The sequence below is a fragment of the Equus przewalskii genome, chromosome 25 (genome assembly GCF_037783145.1).
Source record: "Equus przewalskii isolate Varuska chromosome 25, EquPr2, whole genome shotgun sequence".
In the NCBI taxonomy this organism is placed as follows: domain Eukaryota; kingdom Metazoa; phylum Chordata; class Mammalia; order Perissodactyla; family Equidae; genus Equus; species Equus przewalskii.
In genome coordinates this window covers 33922563-33949204 of record NC_091855.1, presented here as the reverse complement: position 1 = coordinate 33949204, position 26642 = coordinate 33922563, and the positions used below count along the sequence as shown (strand labels likewise).

Sequence of the window (26642 nt, the reverse complement as noted above, 5' to 3'; positions counted from 1 at the left end):
CTGCTAAGGGGTCTTCTCCCCGCCCGGCCTTGCCCCTTGGCTTCTGCTGCAAGGCCACGGGTCTGCTCTCCCTGCAGGGGGGCCTTTGGATGTCTCACCCCTGAGCAGGACCCCTACTCTCAGCCTTCTCTGGGCCCCATCTGAGTCTCAGCCTCTTTCTCCAACAACTTAATCATCTCCCCATAAACTTCTGCCCACAGCGACAATAACCTCTACGTGGTCATGCCTCAAACTTCCCCACGCCGGGACAGAATTCTGCTGTTACTATTGCAAAACCAAAGGCCCATTAGTGTCTTCCCCCAAAATATGAGTCAGAAGAGTGCTGGCAGCTTTACCGGAGTGATGTTTTCTTTCTTTTAGCCATCAAGATTTCAAAGACGCCAGAGGCTCCCATTACATGGAGCTCTGCAGTCTCCAATCGGGGCAAACACTGTAATTGGAGGAGACCGGGCCAGTGAGGCTGTGAACTGAGGCACTTCAGTGAGCTGTGAGCCCATGACAATGGGCACGTCAGGCCTGACGCCACAGGAGCAGCAGCACAGACCTACAGGTGGGGACTCCGAGCCAGAATGACAAAGGGAGGTCCGGACAGCCCCCACCCCAGCTCCTTCTGGCCAGAGGATTCACCACGCCCCTGTGCAGGGAAAATTGGAAGTTAACCCCACGTCACTTTACTGTATACCTTGGCTTCACTGGTGAGTGTATGATTTAGGGGTAATTTCTACAGTATGTTTTCTACGCTCCACAACTAATGCCCTATAAAGAATCAGACTAGACATGTTTAAGGAAATAAAACTAAGCAGGCCCAATAAAACATTTGGGGCCCTAGCTGAGAAGCAGGACTGTCCCCCCCCCCGACCCCCGGATGAGCCAGCGCTCACTCAGCCGTGAACTAGCACAAGATGTTGCACTGGTTCAACACGGGAGTGTAACGGGATGTGGCTGGTGACCCCGCTTCTGATTTTGTCGGGAAATGTGCAGTGGGAGGTTGCGAAGGAGATAAGGACAAATGACGAGAGTTGTCCAGGAGGACTCTGAGTGATCTCAGCCCTGGAAAGTCCTGACCTACCCCCAGGCTACAGGAGTGTGTCCACCCTCCAATGCAGGGAGAGCAAAGAGGCTGGCTCTGGGCCCCAGGGGAGCAGATGCGGAGGAGGTGGGAGAAGTGTCAGGCTCTGAGATGGGGGCTCAGGAAGTGTGGGGGAAAAGGGAGATGAGGGAGAGAAGGGAGGTGATGGCCACAAATGTAAGGCTCGAGGGATCTTCTGCCTAAGTAAACAAAATGCTGTTTGAAAAAGAGAGCATTTCAAAGGTATAAACATTTTGGTGGTGGCGGTGGTGAGTAAACCTTTAGTCAAGCCCCAGCCTTCGTAAATGTACACTATACGTTTGTACATTTCACTATTTCTTAATTAGCCTAGGGGATTATTCACGGCCCTGGTAAATCCCACTCTTGCGTCTGCCCTGCAGTTCTTTTTCACTGGTGTCCCCCTAAATGACTGGTCAGAGACTCTCAGAGCAGACCACGTGGGTGGCCTGAAGAAGTCAGGGTGAAGGAGGGTTGAAATCCATGCCTCTAGCTCTTTAAAAGCAAAAACGGGGAACCCCGGAGAAATGTTTTCCTTGGTCCACATTGCCTGCAGACTCCCCATCCCCGCCCCCAGGAAGTGGGCCCACAGCATCCCAGGCGAGGGTACAGTAGCTTGCTCACCCAGGGCCAGTGTTTATTTGCAAGGCTATTGTGGAAAGAAGCTGGGGGCCCCCAGGGAACTCCTCCCTAGATCCAGGCATGGCCATCTGGTATGCACTCCACACGCCTGTAACACACATGGTCACACGTGGACCATGGTGACGTCCACCAGCTTCTGGATCATCTGGGCGCGGGTGCCATGGAAGGGCAGCCCATCCACCTCCATGCCCACCATCCCCGAGACTCCGCTCTGGACTTTGTGCCACACCAGGATGCCCAAGACTCTTTCTTCCTGGAAAAAAAATGGAGCAGAGATAGAAGTGGTAGAGGGGAAGGAAAAAGAAAGAAATATATGTATTTATAAGTTGAGAAAGAGTGTTTGACTTGACATGCTCTCTTTTTAAAAAAATAAAATTTTGGTTAAAAATACTAATGCCACTGGAAGACTCATAATGAAAAACAACACTGTCCTACGTCATGCCTCATTGGCCCCCACACCCGCTCCCCAGAAGCAGCCACTTTGAACAGTGTAAGCTGTTTCTTCTAGTAACTAAATAATACGCTTTTTATGGAAACCTATATATTTTTTTTAACAAATGCTGAAGAGTCGCTCCCCTGCGGGTGCAGCGTGAGCTACTTCCTGCCAACATAGCCCCTGCCCATCCCTGGGTTATCTGCCAGTGGCCTTTGAGTGTGGAAGGCCACACTTGGGGAGGAGGGCCCCCGTTCCTCCTGAGACCCCACTGTTAGCCTCCTGGGGGGCCATGAGCCAAGTCCTGCTGCAGTTGCCTTCTAGAAAATGTGGATGTGGCAGCATCTGGAAGGGGCAGAGCCATGGAGAAAATGCAGCCCCTTCCTGAAGGTGCAGCCAGGGGCCCAGCAAGCAGAGTGGTTTGGGATCAGACAGATCTGACCTGGGTCTTTCCTGGAAGGTGTTTTAACCTCTCTATGCCTCAGTGTCCTCATCTGTATAATGGGGAGGTTGATGACAATAATAGTAATAATAACGCCTTCTTAGAGGGAAGTTGTGAGGATTAAATGAGATAATGCAAATAAAGCACCTAGCATGGTCCTTGGCACACAGTAGGTACTCATGAAATGAGGTGGATCATTATTGGCAGGGCTGGGGCTTGTGGCCTTTAGCTCAGAGATTTCTCCCTTTGTCTTATTTGCTGATTTACAAAAAGAAAGTGATTTGATTCCTGTCCTCTTCTCTCTCTCCAAAATTAAGGTCCCAAAGAACCGCTGTCTAAGCCAGCAATGTGTCTGTCCCTGTTCTTCTGAGGACAGCAGTCAAGCACATCCGCCCCCTCCTCCTCCTCCTGCACAAAGGAGGGGGCCGAAGGGAGGGGACAGAGGAATCTAGAACAGGAAGATGAGGACACATATGAGAAGGGCTCTCACATCCTGCTCGGGAATTTGCTCATTCATTTGATCATGCGTCGGGGTTTTATTGAGCACCTGCTGTGTACCAGGCCCTGAACCAGGGACACAGCGGTGAATGGGACACCATCTCTGCCCCCGGGGCGGTCTCAGTCTAGATGAGTGATCAGGAAGGCAGAGACCATGGGGATCACAGCACAGGGCAGGGGCACCCACCCTGTTTACTGGAGTGGATCAAGGAGGACTTTCTGGAGGAGAGGCAACTAGGACCACAGGTGACAAAAGAGCAGGAATGGGTCAAGTGAGGGCCGTGAGGAGCATTCACCAAAAACTTTTCAACACAAGGGAGAAAGTGTTGGCAAATGTCATCCGGGAGCTGTGTCTACTCTCAGCTGGCCTGATCCTGCATTTCGGTTCTGCCCTGGGGGCCAAGGTGGAGGGAGGCCCGAGAGCGTTTCCAGGGGAGCTCTTTGTCCCACAGCCCCCTCCCAGGGGCTGCCCAGCCCAGAACGGCATTTCCCGCCCTTTGTTCAGGCTTCGTTCTCCCATTTCTCTTCTCCATTGGGTCATATCCTCTCTTTATGGGGGAATGCTTCTGGGACCATGAGGCCACTTCCTCCTACCACATTGCCTGCCCCCACCATTCGCATCCTTCTGGGTCCCAGGGACGGCAGCCGGCCTCGAAGAGCCACAGGGACCACCCAGGTCAACAGTGACTGCCTGCAAATTTTCAGGAATCACTGAATGGCCACACCATCCTCAAGGAGGCCCCACTAAGTGGAGGCGGTCGCAGTGGCAGTGTGGGAGGAGAATTGACCCGGGAGTGGCTGGAGCAGAGCACCTGGAGGCTGTTACAGCAGTCCAGGCTGAGACAGCGGGGCAGGTAAGGAAGGACAGAGGACCCAGGTGAGGCAGAGTAGACAGGGCTTGGGGCCTAGTTCCTTGTGGATGGGGAAAGAGGCCCCAGGGTGACTTCTGGGCATAGAGAGTGAGTGTATGAGGGGGCACTGGGGATTCACCCTGGGGACACAGTGGGCTGCTGCTCCTGTTTAGGTGATGCTGTTCTAAGTAGTGCAGAAAGGGGCCTCCTGGGAAGTTGGAACTGTTCTGAATTGTGGTCTTGGTGGTAGCTGCATGGGTGTACACATCTGTAAAAATTCATGCACTGTACGCTTAAGGTTTATGTACTTTCTGTCAGTTATACTTGAATTTTTAAAAAGTTATAAAGAAAAGTGGAGTGGGATGAAAGAGCTGAAAGAGAATGGGAGCCCATGACGCTGCCAGAGGCCATGTTCCTGCCTCTCTGGACCATCTACCATCCATGATCCATTCATCCATCAGTCTCTTCATCCATCCATCCTTGGTCCCTCCTGTAAGGAGTTGTCAATTGACTCTTGGCCCCTGACAGGGTCTGGGGAATGTTCTCCAGCCACTTGCTCTACCCTCAAGTTAAACCCGAGGGCAGAGCCAAGGGCCAGGGTGGGCAGGGTGTGCCCTGGATGGTGATGGCCACTTTCCCTGGGCTCCTCAGCATGGTGCCCACTCCTGCTACAGTCACGCTCAGACCCCTAAGAACTGTCCCTGAATATGGGAGGCCCTACGTACAAGCAGCTCACAGAGCAGAGATGAGGGCATTCCTCCACCCCTAACCAATCAAACGTCACCACCAGCTCAGGCCACAGCTCTGCCTAATATCTCTTAATGACTCAGGGACCCTCACAGAGTGACCTGCAGAACTGTAATATGACGATTCTGGTCACTCCCCTGCACGCCACACTGCTTCACGTCCCTGCACTTTTGCTTATGTGGGTCCTGCTGCCTGGAAGGCCCTTCCCACCCTTCCTTACCTGGCTACTTATATCCTACTCACCCCACAAGACCTGGCTCAGTGCCACCTCCTCCAGGCAGCCTTCCTTGAACTTTCTGAATGAGCCAAGTGCCCGTTCTCCGTGTCCCCACAGTGGCTTGCTGTGCACACTTCCATCCTAGCTCCTGAAATCACCCTTCATGTGTTGTCTCTCCTCTGGGTCCCGAGTTCCCTACCTAGGGCCAGGGTAGACCCTCACTGTCTCCCAGAGCAAGGCAGGGGCTCCACAAACAGGGCTTTGTACTTTTGCTTTAAACATGTTTCCTTGTATTTTCTTTATAAGGGTGGAGCATTATTAATACATTTATGAAGGACTGGGTGGAAATGCGAAAGGAGAATTTTCCGTGCAGGGAGGGTAAGCGCTGGGCTGTTGACTTGTTTGACTGGGTTTATTCTTTTGTGTCTGTGTGAATCAGGAATCATGTGCGAGGCTGCCCCCTGAGTGTTTTTTTCCAGTTCAGAACCAGGAAGCACAAAGAAAGCACAGAAGGCCCTCTGGGCAGCCACTTCCCCTGAAAATGTCACTGCAGCTGCCGGAGCCCCCCATCCCCTTCACACGGCACCCTGGCATTACCGGGAAACTTCAGAGCCTTGTTGGGAAGAGCCCAGACCCAGATCTCAGCTCTGCCTCTCAGCTGGGTGGTCCGCCCTTTTGGAGCCTCAGCTCTCTCATCTGTAAAATGGGGATAACACCATCAATCCAGGGAGGTGTCGGAGAGCAACGGGGTACGCGGCAGGAGGGAGCGAGAAACGAGGAGACGGGCAGAAGAAAAAGGGACCGGACAAGGTGCACAACAATGTGAAAGCAAGACGGCAGAGGCAGAGAGGCAGCAAGGGGCTCTGGATGCAGATGCTGCTGAGAAGTGAGGGCTCCGGGGCCTGAGGTGCTGACTGGCTGGGGGACTTGTAATGACCACCACCCCATCTCAGCTGCTGTCTCCAGGCTCAGTGCTCAGGAACCTTCCTGCCTCTCCAGTTGCCTTCCCATCTCCCCAGCCCAATCCTCTTCCATGCTTCTGGAAAGCAGCCCTCTCATCCAGGGTCTCAAAACATGGTCCCTGCAGCTGCAGCAAGGTTACCTGGGAACTTGCTAGTGATGCAAATTCTCAGGCCCAGCTCAGCCCTACTGAATCAGGAGCCCTGGGGGTGGGCCCGCACTCTGTGGTTTAAGATGCCCATGAGGCGATTCTGATGCCTCTAAACTTGGAGAACTGCTGCTCTGATAAAGCACTGCTTTCATTCCTTCATTCAACAAGGATTTACCGAGCACTGTGTCTCCTTTGCTGGTTGCTGGGAAAGCACATAGAAAAGACCTGGTTCCTCATTTCCAGGAGCTTTTTTTTTTTTTTAACATTTAGCAATCTATGCCTTTGGGAGACAAGCCTGGGAGAGTGAAGCCTTAAGTTGCATGAGACTGGTTTGGGTTGGCTGGGAGTGGCCTTGGGGTCCGCAGTGCAGCCTGACCTAGCCTGGGGAACCCCTCCCCACACCCTGACGGGCCTGTGTCAGAGAGCTCCCATTGCAGGGCGGGGCAGCTCTGAAGAGAGCAAGCTGTTCCTCACCTTTAACCAGAATCTGCTCCTCTCCCTCTGCCTTGTGTCCCCCTCCCCCAGTTCGAGTGTGTGAGGCCTCAAGCCCCAGAGTCTTCTCTCCTCCGGGCCAAACACCCCAGCTCCCTCCACTGTTTCTCCTGGCTTTTCCAGCCCTCCCACCTCCTGTCTGCCCTCAGGTGAAGGTGAAGCCCAGGTGAAGCCATCAGCTCACAGGTGAAGTCACTTCTGACCCAGGATTTAGACGTCAAGTCAAGGCTTTGGCCCCAATTTCCCATGATCCAAATTACTCTGGAAAATTCCCCCAGAAGGTGCCTCATTCGAGGCTGACGCGCCACCGGCTTCTCCCCGCGGTGGGCGGCGCCCAGCTCCGCGAGGAGCATCAGAGCCGGAGGAGGGTTCGAATCTGGAATCGGAGCCCGTGGGCGGGGCCCGCTCCAGGCAGGAGAGCCGCGGGCACCGAGGCGGAGGAAGGAGCGGCCGGTCCCGCCGCGCATCTCGCTGCTCAGGCGGCAGGCCTAGGGGCAGGATCGCTGGCACCGTGCACAGGGCTGGCCTTCTCCTGCGTTTTCCCCGCACGTATACGTGAGTTCACATAAGTCAGACGTGGCTGTGTGCTGCGATGCCCTCCTCTCCACCGGTCTATCGTGTCGCCCCCGGAACTGCGCACAGCCCTTCGGCGAGATGGCTGAGCAGTCAGAGGAGCTCCAATTACCCTGCTCAACGAACACCCTCGGTGGCTCCCTACTACTTCTCAGGTAGAACCCTCCAGGAGGGAGTCAGGGTTTTCTTGGCTCCAGCTAACACCATCTCCCTCTGCCCAGGGGTTCTTAATGGCCCCAGACTACATGGAGAATCCGACGAAAGCACAGACCTTGCCCAGAAAAATCCACGCATGAAACAATTTTGCAAACTGCTTCCTGGGCTCATGGACGCCCTCCTTGTTGATCCTGGGGTCAGAAGCCCTCCTGCCCTCCTATCGCACCCCTGCCTACTGCCTTGCACCTCCACAGCAGTCTCCCCAAACCGGCACTAAGCTTGCCCTCCCTCCTGCCCAGAATGCCTCCCCTTCTACTGGGTTTATTCCTTCCAGCCTCCAGCCGCCAGGATCTTCCTCCTACGTTAGTCCTCCACACCTTCACACTGGCTAATTGCCCCACGCAGGGTCTTAGTGCCCTGGCTGGGTTGCACACTCCTTAGAGGGAGATGAGGACACCCACAGCTACATGTATGAGGTGCCTACCCTGGGTCAGGTATTCAGTTCTTCCAACAACAATGCTGATGGCTCCCATTTTACAAGGAAAATGAAGCTCAGAGGGGCTAAGCAACTTGCCTAAAGTCAAACTAGAAGGAAAATGGTCATTTATATCAGGTCTTCCATAATGATTTAGGATCACTCGATCCAGTCCAGCAGTTGCCACTGGATGACCTTTGCCCCCAGGCAGGCTCTGCCTCTGTGTTGATGGGCAGTGGTGCTGGCCCTTGGCTTATGGCTGCGAACACCATCCCCACCCCTCAGCCAAGGAAAGAGCTGCTTCCGTGGGAATGGCCTGCGGGAGTACCTTACCTTAGTGACAGGTGGGAGGGCCTAAGTCCAATTCTGCTCCCCAGGTGTTCTGGAGGGCCCAACTGCCTTCCTCAGGTAACATCCGTGGACTTCACATGAGTTCAGGATGTACAGTGTGCAGGCCAAGGCACAGCCTCCCCAATTAGAAACACCTAGAACAAAAGATTCCATCATATAGAATTGCAAGGGTCACGGGGTCCATCACCCTGCCTCTAAGCAGCGGAACTCATCTCAGAGAATGGTCCCAAGCCCAGTGGCACCAGTGGTACCTGGGAACTTGTTAGAAACACAAAATCTTGGGCCCCAGCCCAGGCCTACTTAATCAGCAGGGGAATGGGGCAGCAAACTGAGTTTTGATAAACCCTCCAGGTGACTGCGATTCAAGGTAAAGTTTGAGAACATCGCTCTAAACCATCTGGGTTATGTTATGTTAATGACCACTAGAGAAAAAGATTCAGGCTAGCGTAACCCTAGGAAGCCATTCCAGAACTCTCGACATTAAGAAACTGTCCCTCATGGCCGACCTGAATCCTTCGTGCTGCGTGGAAACCTGTCCTCAGAGGAGCTAGGTGACAGCTGCTTCATGCTGTGTTGCATCCCCTCTTCATGGGCTCGAAGACCACTCCTAAGTCAGCCTGGGACTTCCCCAAGGCCCCCCAGTACATAGTTGTAGATTCTAGTGGTGAGTGCCTCTGGCTGTGCTGTGTGGGACGCCGCCTCAGCGTGGCCTGATGAGCGGTGCCAAGTCTCCGCCCAGCATCTGCACTGGAGAAACCCTGGGCCGCCGAAGCGTGCAAACTTAACCACTCTGCCCCGGGGCCAGCCCCTCCCCTTCCTTTTCTATCAGCCAGCCCCAAAGGCTTGTTCCCCACTTTGGGGACTACCTCACTGGCTTTTCTCGGAAACCGGCTTGAGTTCTCCATGCAGCTGAGGAAGGATTGATTAAGGACCTGCTAAGCTCTAGGTGCCAGAGCTAAAAAGCAAGGGGAGCTCCCAACCACGAGAGAGAGGGACTGTGCACACAGCCAACCAGAGCGCGGGGCAATCCGTGAGATGTCCGCAGAGCACCGTGGGAGCCCTGAGAGGGGGCATCCATTCTGACTGGTTTAGGAAAGAGTCACAGGAAAGGGGTCATTTCATACGGGCCTTGTAGACTGGATGGAATTCGCCAGAGGAAGGGTAGAGGAGTGGGGGGCGCTTCAGGTAGAAAAAAACCCAAGCACTCCATGAGGACACAGGCATGTGGCGTGAAAATACAAGGTGTATATCAAAATATGGTGGATGAGGACCATGCGATAACAATAGTATTGTATTTCACTGATTCTAAGATGCAGTTTTTATATTTACATTTCTGAAATTGAGATGCCTCTTACAATCAATAGTATCTTACAGTTATAATTGGCAATCTTTTCCTTTCTTAATGGTACATAAAATAATGGCAATTCTTGTCATCAATGGCATAGTCAATGGAATAGAATAACTTGCTTTGAGTGAATAGGTACAAAGCGTGGCACTGTTCTAATGCCTTACATGGATTAGCTCCTGGAATACTTACAACAAGTTTGTGAGGTATAGGTATTATTATTATCTTCATTTGCAGCACTGGGCAACAGACACACAGGGGTTAAGTAACCTGCCTAAGGTCACACAGCTGGTAAGTGTTCATGGATAGGAAGATGTGAACTCAGGCGGCTACCTCCAGAGGCCATACTCTTTTTTTTTTTTTAATTGTGGTAAAAAAAAACACATAACATAGAATTTACCATCTTAACCATTTTTAAGTGTGGAGTTCAGCAGTGTTAAGTATATCCACATGGTTGTGGAACTCCAGCACCCATACTCAGCCTCCATGCAAATATAGAAAATAAAAACATATGGGAGTTAATATTAAAGGGAAAGAGAAGAATTTAAAATGCAGGTTGACCAGGGCGAAATTAGATAAAATGGGTATGTGTTAAGTATAAGAATTAAAAGCTGACACGCAAAACTAAAAATGCCAATTGTGTTATGGAGCGATGACGGCGTTTTTGCCTCCTTCCATCTCCCTTCGCTACCCACCTTTTCAGAATGTCTACAGTATTGTTGTCACATCATCCTTTCAATTAAAAAAATTAAACCCAGGGCTGGCCTGGTGGTGTAATGGTTAAGTTCGCACACTCTGCTTCAGCAGCCCAGGGTTCATGGGTTTGGATCCCGGGCGCAGACCTACACACGGCTCATCAAGCCATGCTGTGGTGGCATCCCACATACAAAATAAAGGGAGACTGGCACAGATGTTAGCTCAGGGACAATCTTCCTCACCAAAAACAAAAAAAACAAAAAAACCCGTTAAACCCATGCTGTATTTGAGCAATGACAGTGGCCGTGCATGGCTGGATCATGGGGTACCTAGTGGGGATCAGGGAGATGAGGCCTAGAGGGGCCCCAAGACCAGAGACTTGAGCCCACATGTGGGGGCCCTGTTCTGGGAAGCCCTGTGAGATGTGAGTCCCACTGCAAACTTTGATCTCTATGCTGACTTGGGTTGCAGGCACCAAACAGGACAGGACAGCACACTGTTAGGGCCAGGGCGCCATTGCTTGTGGACCTTGTGGTGGGCTCTTTGCTCTTCTCACTCCAGTCATACCTGCCTGATTGTAGCTGGGCCCCACAAGTTGCTGAGCAGCCCAGGGCTGCCGCCATCCCTGGTGTCAAGAGCCAAGGATGGAGACGGGCCGGGCTGCTGTGCCTCCTAATTTACTCTCCTGGGACATCCCCCTGCCTGTCAATTGCCCCCTCTTGACCTCCCAGCCTGGAATAAGAGTAGCAATCTGCTGTGACCGTCCAGCCCAGGGCCAGCCAGGACTACTTTACAAAGGGTTTCTCTAATCCTTACAGAGACCCACTTCATGGGTGAGGACAGCGAGGCTTGGAAATGGAGCTGCCATCAGCCTGACTGATTCCAGAGCCCTAGATCTTTCTTGTCTACACTGAGCTGAAGGAACAGACAAAGTTCTCTGTGTTCAGGTCCTGTTAGCTCCCAATCCTGTCTGGAGGGGTCCCTTTTCATCTTTCTCAGCCTCAAACCCACAGATTTTCATCTGAAGCTCTCATTACAAGTCACCCACACTCCCCACTGCCAACTGGGCTCACCTCCTCTCCTTGGGGGCTGCTAAAACCACCACCTCAGTGATGCAGTTGGCCAAGCCCTTGGGATTTGATTAATTATACGGAGAACCTACATTCTGGGTGGCAGATAAACTTGAGGAAATCTGAGGTCTTCCAAAGAGATTCCCAGAGGCTCCCTTCCCACTCAGATCCAAGATCCCAGGATAAAGGAGACCTGCAGATAATGGGTCCTTCCACAGCGAGCAAACACGGGAGGCCTGAGGAGCAGGGTTTGTTCTTCCTCTTCTGGGTGTGCCAGCTGGAAAGCTAATCCAGGGCGGAGAACAGAGACATAGGATGCTGAACATCTTTTCATATGCTCATTTGCCATCTGCATTTCTTCTTTGATGAGGTGTCGGTTCAGGTCCTTTGCCCGTTTTTTAATTGCACTGTTGGTTTTCTTATTGTTAAATTTTAAGAGTATTCTTTGTATATTTTGGATAACAGTCCTTTATCAAATACGTCTTTTGTAGAGGTTTTCTTCCAGTCTACGGCTTGTCTTCTCATTCTCTTGACAATGTCTTTTGCAGAGCAGAAGTTTTTAATTTTAATGAAGTCCAGCTTATCAATTCTTTTGTTCATGGATTGTGCCTTTGGTGTTGTATCTGAAGAGGCATCACCATCCCAAAGTCTAGATTTTCTCCTATGTTATCCTCTAGGAGTTTTATAGTTTTGCATTTTCCATTTAGGTCTATGATCCATTTTGAGTTAATTTTCGTGGAGGGTGTAAGGTCTGTGTCTAGATTCATTTTTTGCACGTGGATGGCCAGTCGTTCTAGCACCATTTATTGAAGAGACTATCTTTGCTCCATTGTCAAAGATCATTCGATTATATTTATGTGGGTCTATTTCTGGACTGTCTATTCTGTTCAACTGATCTATTTGTCTATTCTTTTGCCAATACCACACTGTCTTGAATCCTGGAGCTTTATAATAAGCCTTCAAGTCGGGTGGTGTCAATCCTCGAAATTGGTTCTTCTCCTTCAATATTGTGTTTTGGCCTCTCCATATAAACTTTAGAACCAGTTTGTTGATATCTACAAAATAACTTGCTGGGACTTTGATTGGTATTGTCTTGAATCTATACATCATTGGGAAGAACTGACATCTTAACGATATTGAATCTTCCTATCCATGAACATGGAATATCTCTTTATTTATTTACTTTGATATCTTTCATCAGAGTTTAGTAGTTTCCATCGCATAAATCTTGTAGATATCTTGTTAATTGAAACTTAAGCATTTCATTTATCAAATTTATGGCATAGAGTTGTTCATAGTATTCTTTTATTATCCTTTTAATTTCCATGGGATCTATAGTGAAGTGCCCTCTTTCATGTCTGATAAAATAATTTGTGTCTTCTCTCTTTTTTCTTAGCCTAGCTAGAGGCTTATTGATTTTATTGATCTTTTCAAACAAACTAGCTTTTGGTTTTGTTGATTTTCTCTGTTTTCCTTTTTCAATTTCATCGATTTCTGCTCTAATTGTTATCATTTACTTTAATCTGCTTAGTTTGGATTTAATTTGCTCTTCTTTTCCTAGTTTCCTAAGGAAGAAGCTTAGATTATTGATTTTAGATCTTTCCTCTTTTCTAATATATGCCTTCAATGCTATAAATTTCCCTCTAGGCCCTGATTTTGCTACATCCCACAAATTTGATGTTCTATTTTTGTCTAGTTTAAAATATTTTTAGATTTCTCTTCAGATTTCTTCTTTGACCCATGTGTTATTTAGAGGTGTGGGGTTTAATCTCCAAGTATTTGGGAATTTTGCCACCTATTTTTCTGTTGTTGATTTCTGCTTTAATTCCCTTGTGGTCTGCAAGCAGACATGGTATGATTTCTATTCTTTTAAATTTGTTAAGGTGTTTGTTATGGTCCAGAATGTGGTCTATTTTGTTGACTGTTTCCTTGAGAAGAAGGTGTAATCTACTGTCGTTGGATGAAGTAGTCCATAGATGTCCATTATGTCCAGTTGATTGATGGTGTTGTTGAGTTAACTATGTCCTTACTGATTTTCTGCCTGCTGGATCTGTCCATTTCTGATAGAGGGTTGTTAAAGTCTCCAACTATGATAGTGGATTCATCTATTTTCACATTCTCTGAATTTTTGCCTCATGTGGTTTTGACTCTTTCATGTTAGGCACATATACATTAAGAATTGTTGTGTCTAGGGGCCAGCCCCATGGCTGAGTGGTTAAGGTTACATGCTCTGGTTCAGCAGCCCAGGGTTTCACTGGTTTGGATCCTGGGCACAGACCTAGCACCTCTCATCAAGCCATGCTGGGGCAGCGTCCCACATAGGAGAACTAGAAGGACCTACAATGAGAATACGCAACTATGTACTGGGGAGCTTTGGGGAGAAGAAGAAAAAAAAAGAGAGAGAGATTGGCAATAGATGTTAGCTCAGGTGCCAATCTGGAAAAAAAAAGAATTGTTGTGTTTTCTTGGACCCCTTTATCATCATGTAATGCCCCCTTAAACCCTGATAACATTCCTTGTTCTGAAGTCTGCTCTGTCTGAAATTAATATAGCCATTCCTGCTTTCCTTTGATTAGTATTAGTATGGTATATATTTCTCATCCTTTTACTGTTAATCTATATGTATCTTTATATTTAAAGTAGATTTCTTGTAGACAACACATTGTTGGGTCTTGTTTTTTGATCCACTCTCATAATCTCTGTCTTTTAATTGGGGTATTTAGACCATTGACATTTAAGGTGATAATTGATATGGTTGGATTAATATCTACCATATTTGTTACTGTTTTCTATTTGTTGTTTGTCCTTGTTCCTTTTTACTATTTTTGTCTTCCACTTTTCTTCTGCCTTTTGTGGTTTTAACTGTACTTTTTTGGGGGCCGGGGGTGAGGAAGATTGGCCCTGAGCTAACATCTGTTGCCAATCTTCCTCTTTTTGCTTGAGGAAGATTGTCATGGAGCTAACATCTGTGCCAATCTTCCTCTAGTTTGTATGTGGGACACCACCACAGCCTGGCTTGACGAGCAGTGTGTAGGTCTGCACCTGGGATTCGAACCTATGCACCCCGGGCAGCTGAAGTGGAGCATGTGAATTTAACCATTACACCACCAGGCCAGCCCCAACTGTACATTTTTTATGGTTCTATTTTCTCTCCTTTCTTAGCATATCAGTAATACTTGTTCTCTTAACTTTTTTTTTGGCAGTTGCCCTAGAGTTTGCAATATACATTTACACTGATTCCAAGTCCATTTTCAAATAACGCTACCACTTCACAGATAGTGCAAGCACCTTATAATAAAAAAATATTCCTCCTAATTCCTCCTGCCTATCCCTTGTATTATTGCTGGCATTAATTTCATTTATAATCATATATAAGCATGTATATATACATAAGCATACACAATTGAATACATTGTTGCTATTATTATTTTGAATAAACTGTTATATTAATTAATATATAAAAGTTTTTATTTTACTTTTACTTATTTATTCTCTGATGCTCTTCCTTTCTTTGTGTAGATCCGAGTTTCTGACCTATATTATTTTCCTTTTCTCTGAAGAATTTCTTTTAACATTTCTTGCAAGACAGAGCTACTGACAATAAATTCTCTCAATTTTTCTTTGTCTGAGGAAGTCTTTATTTATCTTTTACTTTTGAAGGATAATTTCACAGGGTACAGAATTCTAGGCTGGTGGTTTTTCTCCACCAATACTTTAAATATTTCACTCCACTCTCTTCTTGCTTGCATGGTTTCTGAGAAGTTGGATGTAATTCTTGTCTTTGCTCTTTTATTGGTAAGTGTTTTTTTCCCTCTGTCTTCTTTCAGGGTTTTTCTTTATTGTTGATTTTCTGAAGCTTGAATATATGTTGAGCTGTAGCTTTTTGGTATTTATCCTGCTTGGTGTTCCCTGAGCTTCCTGGATCTGTGGTTTGGTGTCTGACCGTAATCTGGGGGGAAAATTCTCTGTGATTATTGCTTAATTATTGCTTGCATTCCTTTCTCTCTTTCTTCTCCTTCTGGTATTCCCATTACATGTATGTCATACCTTTGTAATTGTCCACAGTTCTTGGATATTCTGTTCTTTTCAGTCTTTTTTCTCTGTTTTTCAGTTTTGCAAGTTTCTATTGTCATATCCTCAAGCTCAGTGATGGTTTCCTCAGCTGTGTCCAGTCTCCTAAGGAGCCCATCAAAGGCATTCTTTATTTCTCTTATGTATTTTTTATCTCTAACATTTCTTTTTGATTCTCTCCTAGAATTTCCATCTCTCTGCTTACATTATCCATCTACTGTTGCATGTTGTCTACTTTTTTTTTTATTAAGATTATGATAGATTACAACCTTGTGAGATTTCAGTTGTACATTATTGTTAGTCATGTTGTGGGTACACCACTTCCCACTTTGTGCCCACCCCCCACCCCCCCTTTTCCCTGGTAACCGCCGATCAGTTCTCCTTGTCTATATGTTAACTTCCACCTATGAGTGGAGTCATACAGAGTTCGTCTTTCTCTGTCTGGCTTATTTCGCTTAACATAATACCCTCTAGGTCCATACATGTTGATGCGAATGGAACAATTTTGTCCTTTTTTATGGCTGAGTAGTATTCCATTGTGTATATATACCATATCTTCTTTATCCAATCATCAGTTGCTGGGCATTTAGGTTGGTTCCACGTCTTGGCTATTGTAAATAATGCTGCAATGAACATAGGGGTGCAGGGGACTCTTGGGATTGCTGATTTCAGGTTCTTAGGATAGATACCCAGTAGTGGGATGGCTGGGTCATAAGGTATTTCTATTTTTAACTTTTTGAGAAATCTCCATACTGTTTACCATAGTAGCTGCACTAGTTTGCATTCCCACCAACAGTGTATGAGGGTTCCTTTTTCTCCACAACCTCTCCAATATTTGTCACTCTTGGTTTTGGATATTTTTGCCAATCTAACGGGTGTAAGGTGATATCTTAGTGTAGTTTTGATTTGCGTTTCCCTGATGATTAGCGATGATGAACATCTTTTCATGTGTCTATTGGCCATACTTATATCTTCTTTGGAGAAATGTCTGTTCATGTCCTCTGCCCATTTTTTGATCGGGTTGTTTGTTTTTTTGTTGTTAAGCTGTGTGAGTTCTTTATATATTATGGAGATTAACCCTTTGTCAGATAAGTGGCTTGTAAATATTTTTTCCCAATTACTGGGCTGTTTTTTTGTTTCAATCCTGTTTTCCCTTGCCTTGAAGAAGCTCTTTAGTCTGATGAAGTCCCATTTGTTTATTCTTTCTATTGTTTCCCTCAACTGAGGAGTTATAGTGTCAGAAAAGATTCTTTTGAAACTGATGTCAAAGAGTGTGCTGCCTATGTTCTCTTCTAGAAGACTTATTGTTTCAGGCCTAATCTTTAGGTCTTTGATCCATTTTGAGTTTATTTTGGTGTGTGGTGAAAAAGAATGGTCAATTTTCAATCTTTTGCACGTGGCTGTCCAGTTTTCCCAGCACCATTTGTTAAAGAGACTTTCTTTTCTCCAATATAGGCCCTCCGCTCCTTTGTCGAAGATTAGCTGTCCATAGATGTGTGGTTTTATTTCTGGGCTTTCAATTCTGTTCCATTGATCTGTGGACCTGTTTTTGTACCAGTACCATGCTGTTTTGATTACTGTAGCTTTGTAGTATGTTTTGAAGTCGGGGATTGTGATGCCTCCGGCTTTGTTTTTCTTACTCAGGATTGCTTTAGCAATTCGTGGTCTTTTGTTGCATCATATGAATTTTAGGATTCTTTGTTCAATTTCTGTAAAGAATGATCATGGGATTCTGATTGGGATAGCGTTGAATCTGTAGATTGCTTTAGGTAGTATGGACATTTTAACTATGTTTATTCTTCCAATCCATGTGCATGGAATGTCTTTCCATCTCTTTATGTCATCGTCAATTTCTTTCAAGAATGTCTTGTAGTTTTCATTGTATAGATCTTTCACTTCCTTGGTTAGATTTATCCCAAGATATTTTATTCTTTTCATTGCGATTGTGAATGGGATTGAGTTCTTGAGTTCTTTTTCTGTTAGTTCACTGTTAGTGTATAGAAATGCTACTGATTTATGTATGTTGATTTTATACCCTGCTACTTTGCTGTAGTTGTTGATTGTTTCTAATAGTTTTTCTATGGATTCTTTGGGGTTTTCTATATATAAGATCATGTCGTCTGCAAACAGCGAGAGTTTTACTTCTTCATTACCTATTTGGATTCCTTTTATTTCTTTTTCCTGCCGAATTGCTCTGGCCAACACCTCCAATACTATGTTGAATAGGAGTGGTGAAAGTGGGCACCCTTGTCTTGTTCCTGTTCTCAGAGGGATGGCTTTCAGTTTTTCTCCATTGAGTATGATGTTGGCTGTGGGTTTGTCATATATGGCCTTTATTATGTTGAGGTACTTTCCTTCTATACCCATTTTATTGAGGGTTTTTTTTTATCATAAATGGATGTTGGATCTTGTCGAATGCTTTCTCTGCATCTATTGAGATGATCATGTGGTTTTTGTTTCTCATTTTGTTAATGTAGTGTATCACGTTGATTGACTTGCAGATGTTGAACCATCCCTGTGTCCCTGGTATAAATCCCACTTGATCATGGAGTATAATCTTTTTGATGTATTGCTATATTCGGTTTGCCAGAATTTTGTTGAGGATTTTTGCATCTATGTTCATCAGTGATATCGGCCTGTAGTTCTCCTTCTTTGTGTTGTCCTTGTCAGGTTTGGGGATCAGAGTGATGTTGGCTGCATAGAATGTGTTAGGGAGTACTCCATCTTCCTCAATTTTCTGGAATAGTTTGAGAAGGATAGGTATTAAATCTTCTTTGAATGTTTGGTAGAATTCTCCAGAGAAGCCATCTGGTCCTGGACTCTTATTTTTGGGGTGGTTTTTGATTACTGTTTCTATTTCTTTACTTGTGATTGGCCTATTCAGATTCTCCATTTCTTCCTGATTCAGTTTGGGGAGGTTGTAGGAGTCCAGGAATTTGTCCATTTCTTCTAGGTTGTTCAATTTGTTGGCATATAGTTTTTCATAGTATTCTCTCATGATCCCTTGTATTTCATTGGTATCTGTTGATTTCTGTTGATTTCTCCTCTCTCGTTCCTAATTTTATTTATTTGATATTTCTCTCTTCTTTTCTTGGTGAGTCTGGCTAAGGGTTTGTCGATTTTGTTAATTTTTTCGAAGAACCAACTCTTTGTTTCGTTGATCCTTTCTACTGTCTTTTTTTGTTTCAATATCGTTTATTTCTGCTCTTATTTTTATTATTTCCCTCCTTCTACTGACTCTGGGCTTTGTTTGTTCCTCTTTTTCTAATTCTGTTAGGTGTTGTTTGAGGTTGCTTATGTGAGCTTTTTCTTGTTTAGTGAGGTGACCCTGTATTGCAATGAATTTCCCTCTTAGGACTGCTTTTGCTGCATCCCAAATGATTTGGTATGTCGTGTTCTCATTTTCATTTGTCTCCAAATAATATTTGATTTCTTCTTTAATTTCTTCAATAATCCATTGTTTGTTCAGAGGCGTGTTGTTTAGTCTCCACATTTTTGCACCTTTCTCTGCTTTATTCTTGTAGTTGATTTCTAGTTTCATAGCATTATGATCAGAAAAAATGCTTGATATTATTGCAACTCTCTTGTATTTATTGATGCTTGCTTTGTTTCCCAAAATATGGTCTATCCTTGAGAATGTTCCCTGTGCACTTGAGAAGAATGTGTAACCTGCTGTTTTTGGATGAAGTGTTCTATATATATCTATTAAGTCCATCTGGTCTAATTTTTCATTTAATTCTATAATTTCCTTGTTGATTTTCTGTCCGGATGTTCTGTCCATTGGTGTTAATGGTGTGTTGAGGTCCCCTACTATTATTGTATTGTTGTTGATGTCTTCTTTTAGTTCTGTTAAGAGTTGCTTTACAAATTTTGGTGCTCCTGTGTTGGGTGCGTATATATTCATAAGTGTTATGTCTTCTTGGTGGAGAGTCCCTTTTATCATTATATACTGTCCCTCTTTGTCTTTCTTTATCTGTTTTGCTTTGAAGTCTACTTTGTCTGATATTAGTATAGCGACACCTGCTTTCTTTTGTTCATTATTAGCTTGGAGTATTGTCCTCCATCCCTTCACTCTGAGTCTGTGTTTGTCTTTGGGGCTGAGGTGTGTTTCCTGGAGGCAGCATATTGTTGGGTCTTGTTCTTTGATCCATCCTGCCACTCTGTGTCTTTTGATTGGAGAGTTCAATCCATTTACATTTAGAGTGATTATTGAAATGTGGGGGCCTACTGCTGCCATTTTATATCTTGTTTTCCGGTTTTCTTCAATTTCCTTTGTTTCTCGTCCCATGGTTTAATCTGTTCTGATGTAGAGCTGCTACTCTCTGTTGTTGTCCTTCTACTTATCTCCTTTGCTCTTGGTTTTGTAGCCCCTTTCCTTTTTTTGATTTTTCAGGAATGAGGGTTTTCCTGAGCATTTCCTGAAGAGGAGGTTTTGTGGCAATGAACTCCCTTAATTTTTGTTTATCTGGGAAAGTTTTTATTTCTCCATCATATTTGAAGGATATTTTCGCTGGGTAGAGAATTCTCAGCTGTAGGTTTTTGTCCTTCAGATTTTTGAATATATCATTCCACTCTCTTCTAGCCTGTAAAGTTTCTGCTGAGAAATCTGCCGATAGCCTGATGGGGGTTCCTTTGTAGGTTAATTTCTTCTGCCTGGCTGCCCTTAGTATTTTCTCCTTGTCGTTGACTTTTGCTAGCTTCACTTCTATATGCTGTGGGGTTGGTCTTCGTGCATTGATAAAGTTTGGAGATCTATTGGCTTCTGTCACATGAAGTTCCATCTCTCTCCCCAGGTTTGGGAAGTTCTCAGCCATTATTTCTTTGAATAGGCTTTCTGACCCCTTCTCCCTCTCTTCTCCCTCTGGTATACCTATAATCCTTACATTGCATCTCCTAATTGCGTCTGATAATTCTTGGAGAGTTTCTTCATTTCTTTTTAGTCTTACTTCTCTCTCCTCCTCTGCCTGCAGCATTTCTATATTCCTATCTTCCAAATTGCTAATTCTTTCCTCCATATTATCAGCCCTACTGTTCAGTGCATCTAGATTTTTCTTAATCTCCTCTATTGTGTTCTTCATTTCCAGTATTTCTGTTTGGTTCTTCTTTATAGTATCAAACTCTTTTGTGACATAGCTCCTGAACTCGTTGAGTTGTCTATCTGAATTCTCTTTTAACTCATTGAGTTTTTTAATGATGGCTGTTTTGAAGTCATTGTCATTTAGGTTATATATTTCATTTTCTTTGGGATTGTTTTCTGTGTATTTGTTATTTTCCTTCTGTTCTGGAGATTTAATATATTTTTTCATATTGCTTGATGTTGTAGATTTGTGCCTCTGCATAGAGATAGAGTTTAGTTACTGCTTCCACTTGTTTCTACTGGTGTGGTGGGGGGACAGCTGTTTATACTTCTTCAACCAGGAACCCTATCAGCTGTTGCTAACTGGGCCTGGGCCCCTCCTCGTAGTCACAGTGGTCCTGTGGGTTCCCTCTTCAGCTGTGGGGGCCATCACAGGGGGTCTTCAGGCTGCTGGTGCCTACTGTTGCAGACCACCTAGACATGCTCCTTCCTTGGGGTCTGCAGCGGTGTTATGGGCTTTTCCAGCGGCCAGGGGCAGGATCACTTATATTTGCAGCTCTGTCACTGTCAGCGCCCACAAAATCTCACTTGTCCACTATGGGTCACAGCAGAGCTATTGGCATCTTCTGCAGTCTGTGGTTAGCTCACCTAGCTATGCTACTTTTGTCCCAGGGTCTTCCAGCCTTGTGGCTGCCGGATGGATGCTCTCTACTAGTGCTGTGCAGAGGCTTTCACTGAGGCTGCTGTGAGATTGTAGGGTTCCCCCCTGGGCTACAGAGCCAGGCCGCTGGAGCTCCACCCAGCCCCAGTCCTCTCCCCCAGGATCTCGGGGAGCCCCTTGCCCTGTCTGGGGGATAGCCAGAGACCTTGAGTTCAGTGGCAGCTGGCCGGCTGCTGCCCTGCCTGGTATTCTCCTTTCCAGGACCCTCCCGGTTTTGTGGATGCTGGGCAGGGCCTCTCCGCTAATGGCAGGTAGAGACTTTGCCTACTGCTGGGCCAGAACTCTGGAGTATCCCCCCCAGGCCACGGAGCTGGCCACTGGAGCTCCACCCAGCCCCAGTCCTCTCCCAGGAGATCTCCGTTAGCCCTGAGCCCCAAGCTACAATAGCCGCAGTCAGTGGGTCTGGCGGCGGCAGCTGGCAGGCCACCGCGCCGTTTGGGATTCTCTCTGGGACCCTCCCGGCATTGTAGATGCTGGGAAGGGCCTCTCCGCTAATGGCAGGCAGAGACTTTGTCTGCTGCCCAGGTGGAAGTCTGGAGCTTCCCCCCCGGGCCGCGGAGCCGGCTGCTGGAGCTCCACTCCGGTAGTCCCGAGCCCCGCCCGGCAGTCAGTGGGGCCGGCAGCAGCAGCTGACGGGCCGCCGCGCTGTTTGGGATTCTCTCCGGGACCCTCCCGATGTTGTGTATGCTAGGCGGGGCCTCCCCACTAATGGCAGGTAGAGGTTTTCCCCGCGGACTCAGGTGTGTAACTCTGGAGCTTCCCTCTGGGCTTAGGTGTAATTGCGGGGGGCTTAGGTAGGGCTCTGGTCACCTGTTTCCACCGTCGCTCCTCTGGTGTGCGCTCCCTCCTGCCCTAGGTGTGTGTCGATGTTCTGGGGGCATCCGCTGGAAGAAAGCCGCTTGCAGGTACTAGGCTGTTCGGGGTCGGGGTCGGAGAGTTTTCACCTATCTCCACCTCCTCCCGGAGGGAAGTCCGTCCACCTTCCGATGTATAGCAGCGTGGGTCTCTCAGGTGTCCTGAGATGCTATATGGATATCCTTTGTTAAGCAATGAATGTCCAATTAGTTGTAGATTCGAAGGGGGAGAGATGAAGAAGACTACTCACGCCGCCATCTTGGATCTTCCCTCCAGATGCATGTTGTCTACTTTTGGGCATTTCCCTTCTCCCAGGTAGGTTAGGCTCTGGTCTAACAGTTTCCTCTGAGAGCAGGTGTTGTTAAGAACAGAATGGTTCTTCTTCCCCTCCCCCTGCCTAAAGCATGAGGGGATTTTTCTCTGAAATTCACCATGTGGACCTGGTAGAGCTCCTGGAGGCAAAACTCAGAAAAGCTGGGGCAGGGAGGGGTGGGGGGCCCTATGACTGGGTCCCCTGGAGTTTTTCTCTCTCAGACTTGTCCAGCAATTCATCAATTACAGTTCAGGTTTTCCTGCCTGGGTTCAGGTTCCTGGAGAGGTTTCTGCTCATCATCAGGCTGGTTCTGATGGTGAAGTGGAAGCCAGTCTTTCTGAGGTAACTGTCAAAATTCCTGAAAGTTGTAGCAGTGTCAAGGGAGGAAGGGTGGGGCCTGGAAGGGCCTGGATGCTGAAAGGTCTGTCTTGATGGGGAAGGGAAGCTGTGGGGGGGGGGAGGGGTAGCCGGGGGCAGAGGTAAGTGAAGGGAGAGGTGGGAAGCATCCTGCATCCTCCAAACATTTGATAGATTGTTCTCTTCCTTTCCACCATGTAGCAGGCACAGATGAAAGCACAGGTGATCCCTCTTCAGAGAGGCCTTCCCTGACCACTGATCTAAAGTGGCCTGCCAGTCATTGTGTCTGGTCTACCTGTAGCTCTTGTCACTATTTAGCAGGATCTCGTGTACTTATTTGTTAGGGCTCATTGTCTGTCCCCTGACACTGGAATGGGAGCTCTGTGGAGCAGGGCCCTTGCTATTCTAACCCCAGTACCCAGAACAATGCCTGGCACACAGTAAATGTTTGTTGAATGACTGAATGAGAGACCAAAAGCTGAGAACTAGGTCCCCTTCTTGTCCTGGTGCCCTCTAGACTCCACTTACAGAGGAGACGAGTTTCTGGCTGGACAGGCTCCAAGCCAGTTCACTCCCCCTGGACAGCCAGGCCTCACTGGCCAGCCATCCAAGCACTCACCAGTGATGACAGCAAAATCAGCCTCCACGTCACAGGCAATGACGTCCCCATTTTGTATGTGCCTCTTCACGGCCTCCTTGACCTTGCCCATCCCAAGTTCATTGCCTCTGTCACCAACCCCTGGAGGGATTGGGGACAGAGTCAGTAAAGAAGATCAGGCAAAATGGGGGGTAGTTGTGGGGCTGGGCAGCCCCTTCACATGTGCCTCATTGCCTCAGGGAGGGGAAAGGGGTTGGCTCTGCATGTACTTTCAGACAACCAGAACACACTGTACTTCTCCTTCCAGTGTCCTAGAAACTCTTCTAATTAAAAATGAGTCAAAGTTCGGAACTCAACAGTGTGTGGCACGTCCTCTATTGGGTCACATTCTCCAGTCACAGATGGAGCACCCTCTATGCTGGTGTGCCAGGCCCACAGGAGATATGGGTATGGCGACACTCAGGACTCCTTCTCCTCTTGAGTGGCTCCTGCTCAGAGAGCAGTCACAAGGCCCTGAGCCCCATTCATGTGGCCAGACAGCATTCTACTGGCAGAAGGGAACTGTTACAGATTGTTGAAGTCAATTCTGTAATTGACTTTAAAGGCTGCTGTTTAAAGAATGTGAAATGTGTAAGTGTCAGTTAATTTTAATCTACACCAGAGGGGTGCTTGGTTAACATCTGAAGTAGCCTAATCAGGAATATACACCCCAGGGGTGGTTGGTTAGCATCTGAAAGAGACCACAGTCTAAAGGCCAATCTGATAATCAGCACTAGAGGCTTTATTAATTAGCATAATAAATGCTAGAATAAATATATTAGTATAAATAAATGTTGGAAATTACTTAATTCATTGGTGAGCCTGTACACTTTGAGGTGATGCTCTGGAACCCCATTGGCCCTGAGTCCAGGTATTTCTGGAGGATCCTGTAGACTAGAGGTCAGCTGAATCTGTCTCCAGAAGACGGTTGCAGCTGCCTCAAGATAACTTCACCCAAGGTGCTTGTCCAAGTGCCTCGAGGACAGACGGCCAGGCCTCCCGAGCCTAGAGAATGGTTGTCCAGGACTGTTTTTGTGTCTGTTTCTACAAAGGCTTGGAAGATGTGGAAGAATTCCACCCGAGGGAGCATTCATTGTGAGATGGCAGAGAGGGGAACTAGAGCTGACTCACCTCCAGCACCAGAGACCTGGACTCGGCCAAAGGAAGCGGACAATTGTGAATGACCAAATGCCTTAGGTCCACCACACCCTGAGGATTTTTCACAGAACAGTTTTCTAGGTCCGTTACAGCCCATTGAATAAAGGAAAATAATACCCCCACCTAGCACTGGTATTTCATCTATTTCGGTCTCTGCTCTTTAGCATTTTAGGAATTTCACCTTGTTCACTCCTCGGGTCAGTCCTGTCCGTGGCCTTGTTTTCCTCACCTTTCAGAGCTCAGAGAGTCTCTGAGAGGGGCCATCCCCGGGTAGTGAGTGGAAGGTGGGTGTGTGATTCTCAACTGAGGGCTGTGTCCGTGACAAAGCAGCTGCCTGTGGAACTGAGGAAGAGGGGTGTTGATGGAGGAGAGGAGAGGAGAGAAGGAACATTTCGGGGGTAGTCCTGTTGGGTAGGAGGCTGTGGGAAGTCACAGGAGGGGCTTGGGCTCCTGAGGGCAAGAGAATGATCCAGGGGTCCACAAAGGAGGCAGTCTGAAGGTGCAAATAGCCAGCTCTACTAACTTCCTCTGGGATCTTGGGGGCATCATTTGAGGGGATCTGCACAAATCGAGGGTCCACATGGCAGGGAAGAGTGCATGCTCCGCCAGCTCCCTCGGACCTTGATTGCCCCTTGGACTCAGAACTCCTCCCTTTTCCACCCTGGGAATGCCTCCCTCAGGCTCAGGTCCTCCGCCTGCGCAGACCCAGAGAGACAGGAAGCACAAGCCAGCTGGCTGTGGGCACCACACCCAAGCCTTCTTTCTGGGAAAGACCAGGGCGATTTGCAGAAATTTTCTCCTCGGCCGGAAGACTTTCATTGTCTCATCCAAACCTCAAAAGCCAAAGGAGACTAATGAGTCTGGGAAACACTCCGGCAGTGTTTGAATGGAGAAAACAAATAAACACAGAAGGACACACGCCTTAATTACTCCAGGGTCGGATACTTACCCCTAGGGAGGAATGTTGGTTCTCCTTGGGACTTACATCAAGCCTTTCAGAAATTCATAAAGGCAACAGGATTCCGTGAGCAGCATATCAGGTGGGGTCCTGGGAGTCTGGACTCTACTCCTAATTCTCCCAGCAACACTAATTAGCTGGGCAACCTCAAGAAACCTCCCTAGGCCTCATTCGTGGACACTATACCTGCCTTACCTACTCACAGGGTTTTATTGAGGCTTAAACAATACAATGGATGTGAAACCTCTTTGAAAACTATAAAGTTCTGTACAAACACAAATAGTCACATTATTATATTATTAGCAATCAAAAGATTGCACTGATCCTATATTGAAGATATTTTTTAAAGTTAATATGCTTCATAAGATGAAACATAGTACACATGGCACATTTGTCCTAGATGACCAAAATAATATGCCATGCCTCGATTTTATGACTGTTACTATTTTATTATTAGTTTCAATATTTTAGACTTGGGCTAATAGAATATGCTCGGTTAAATGTCATTCCCTTCCTTGCTTGTGGGGACATCAGATTTCTAAGTGACCGTGTCATTAGCGGCCATGCCAACTGTAATAAACAATGGCCATCTCTGGAGTGGAAAATGATGGTCCCCATATAACTCTTTCCTGTCCTTGTGTTCAACAGTCAATAAAAAGGGATTTAGCGCTGATATCTTCTTGGCGAACTCTCAATGCCCCTTGCTTACCAGTTGATGAGATTCCAGGAATCTTCCGAGCTGCCAGGAAAAGATCGTCAATGGGATTAACCAAGTGCTTGAAGTTCATCTTCCTCGCATTGTAGTGACTGCCGTCGGCGGCCTCCCTGTGCGCTCTATCACCACCAGATGGTCGAATCTGCCAGGAAGCAAGGGCAGAGGGTCCTCATGGAGAGCGTGGCTGCACTGGTGGTCACGCCTTTGTGTGTCTGTGTGAAGGACCCTTCATTCTTTCTTTGATTCCTTCATTCCTACAGAACTTGGCTGAACATCTGCCACGTGCCAGGGCCTGTGCTGGCGGCTAGTCCGTCAGATCATCTTAAGAAATAGTATCAGAATCTTTAGCAGTTTATTAGAGTCAGAGGCTGTGAGAGCAGGACCACTGAAGGTCAAGGTTGCATAGTGGATGCTGCTGGTGCCCTGCCCAGAGCCAGTGGGGTAGCCAGCATCCGGTGGTTTGAGTGTTGGCTGCTACTGACCCACTGCTGCCCTTTTCCAAGATCTTGTTCAGTTTACAGACACAAAACAGACCAAAAAGGAATTGAAATAGAAGATGAATGAGTCTAACACAAGATAAACTTCTTTAGACAG

General features: G+C 46.9%; 1 protein-coding gene across 1 annotated transcript in view; it reads right to left on the bottom strand.

Moving 5' to 3' along the window:
* Positions 1–26642, bottom strand: part of DGLUCY (D-glutamate cyclase) — an 86489-nt gene that overhangs the window by 3079 nt on the left and 56768 nt on the right. The window contains 5 exon segments of the mRNA XM_070594427.1: positions 1712–1982; positions 8058–8209; positions 23200–23319; positions 26043–26153; positions 26156–26190. Of these exon segments, the coding sequence (XP_070450528.1) occupies positions 1833–1982; positions 8058–8209; positions 23200–23319; positions 26043–26153; positions 26156–26190 (568 nt within the window). The 3' untranslated portion in view covers positions 1712–1832.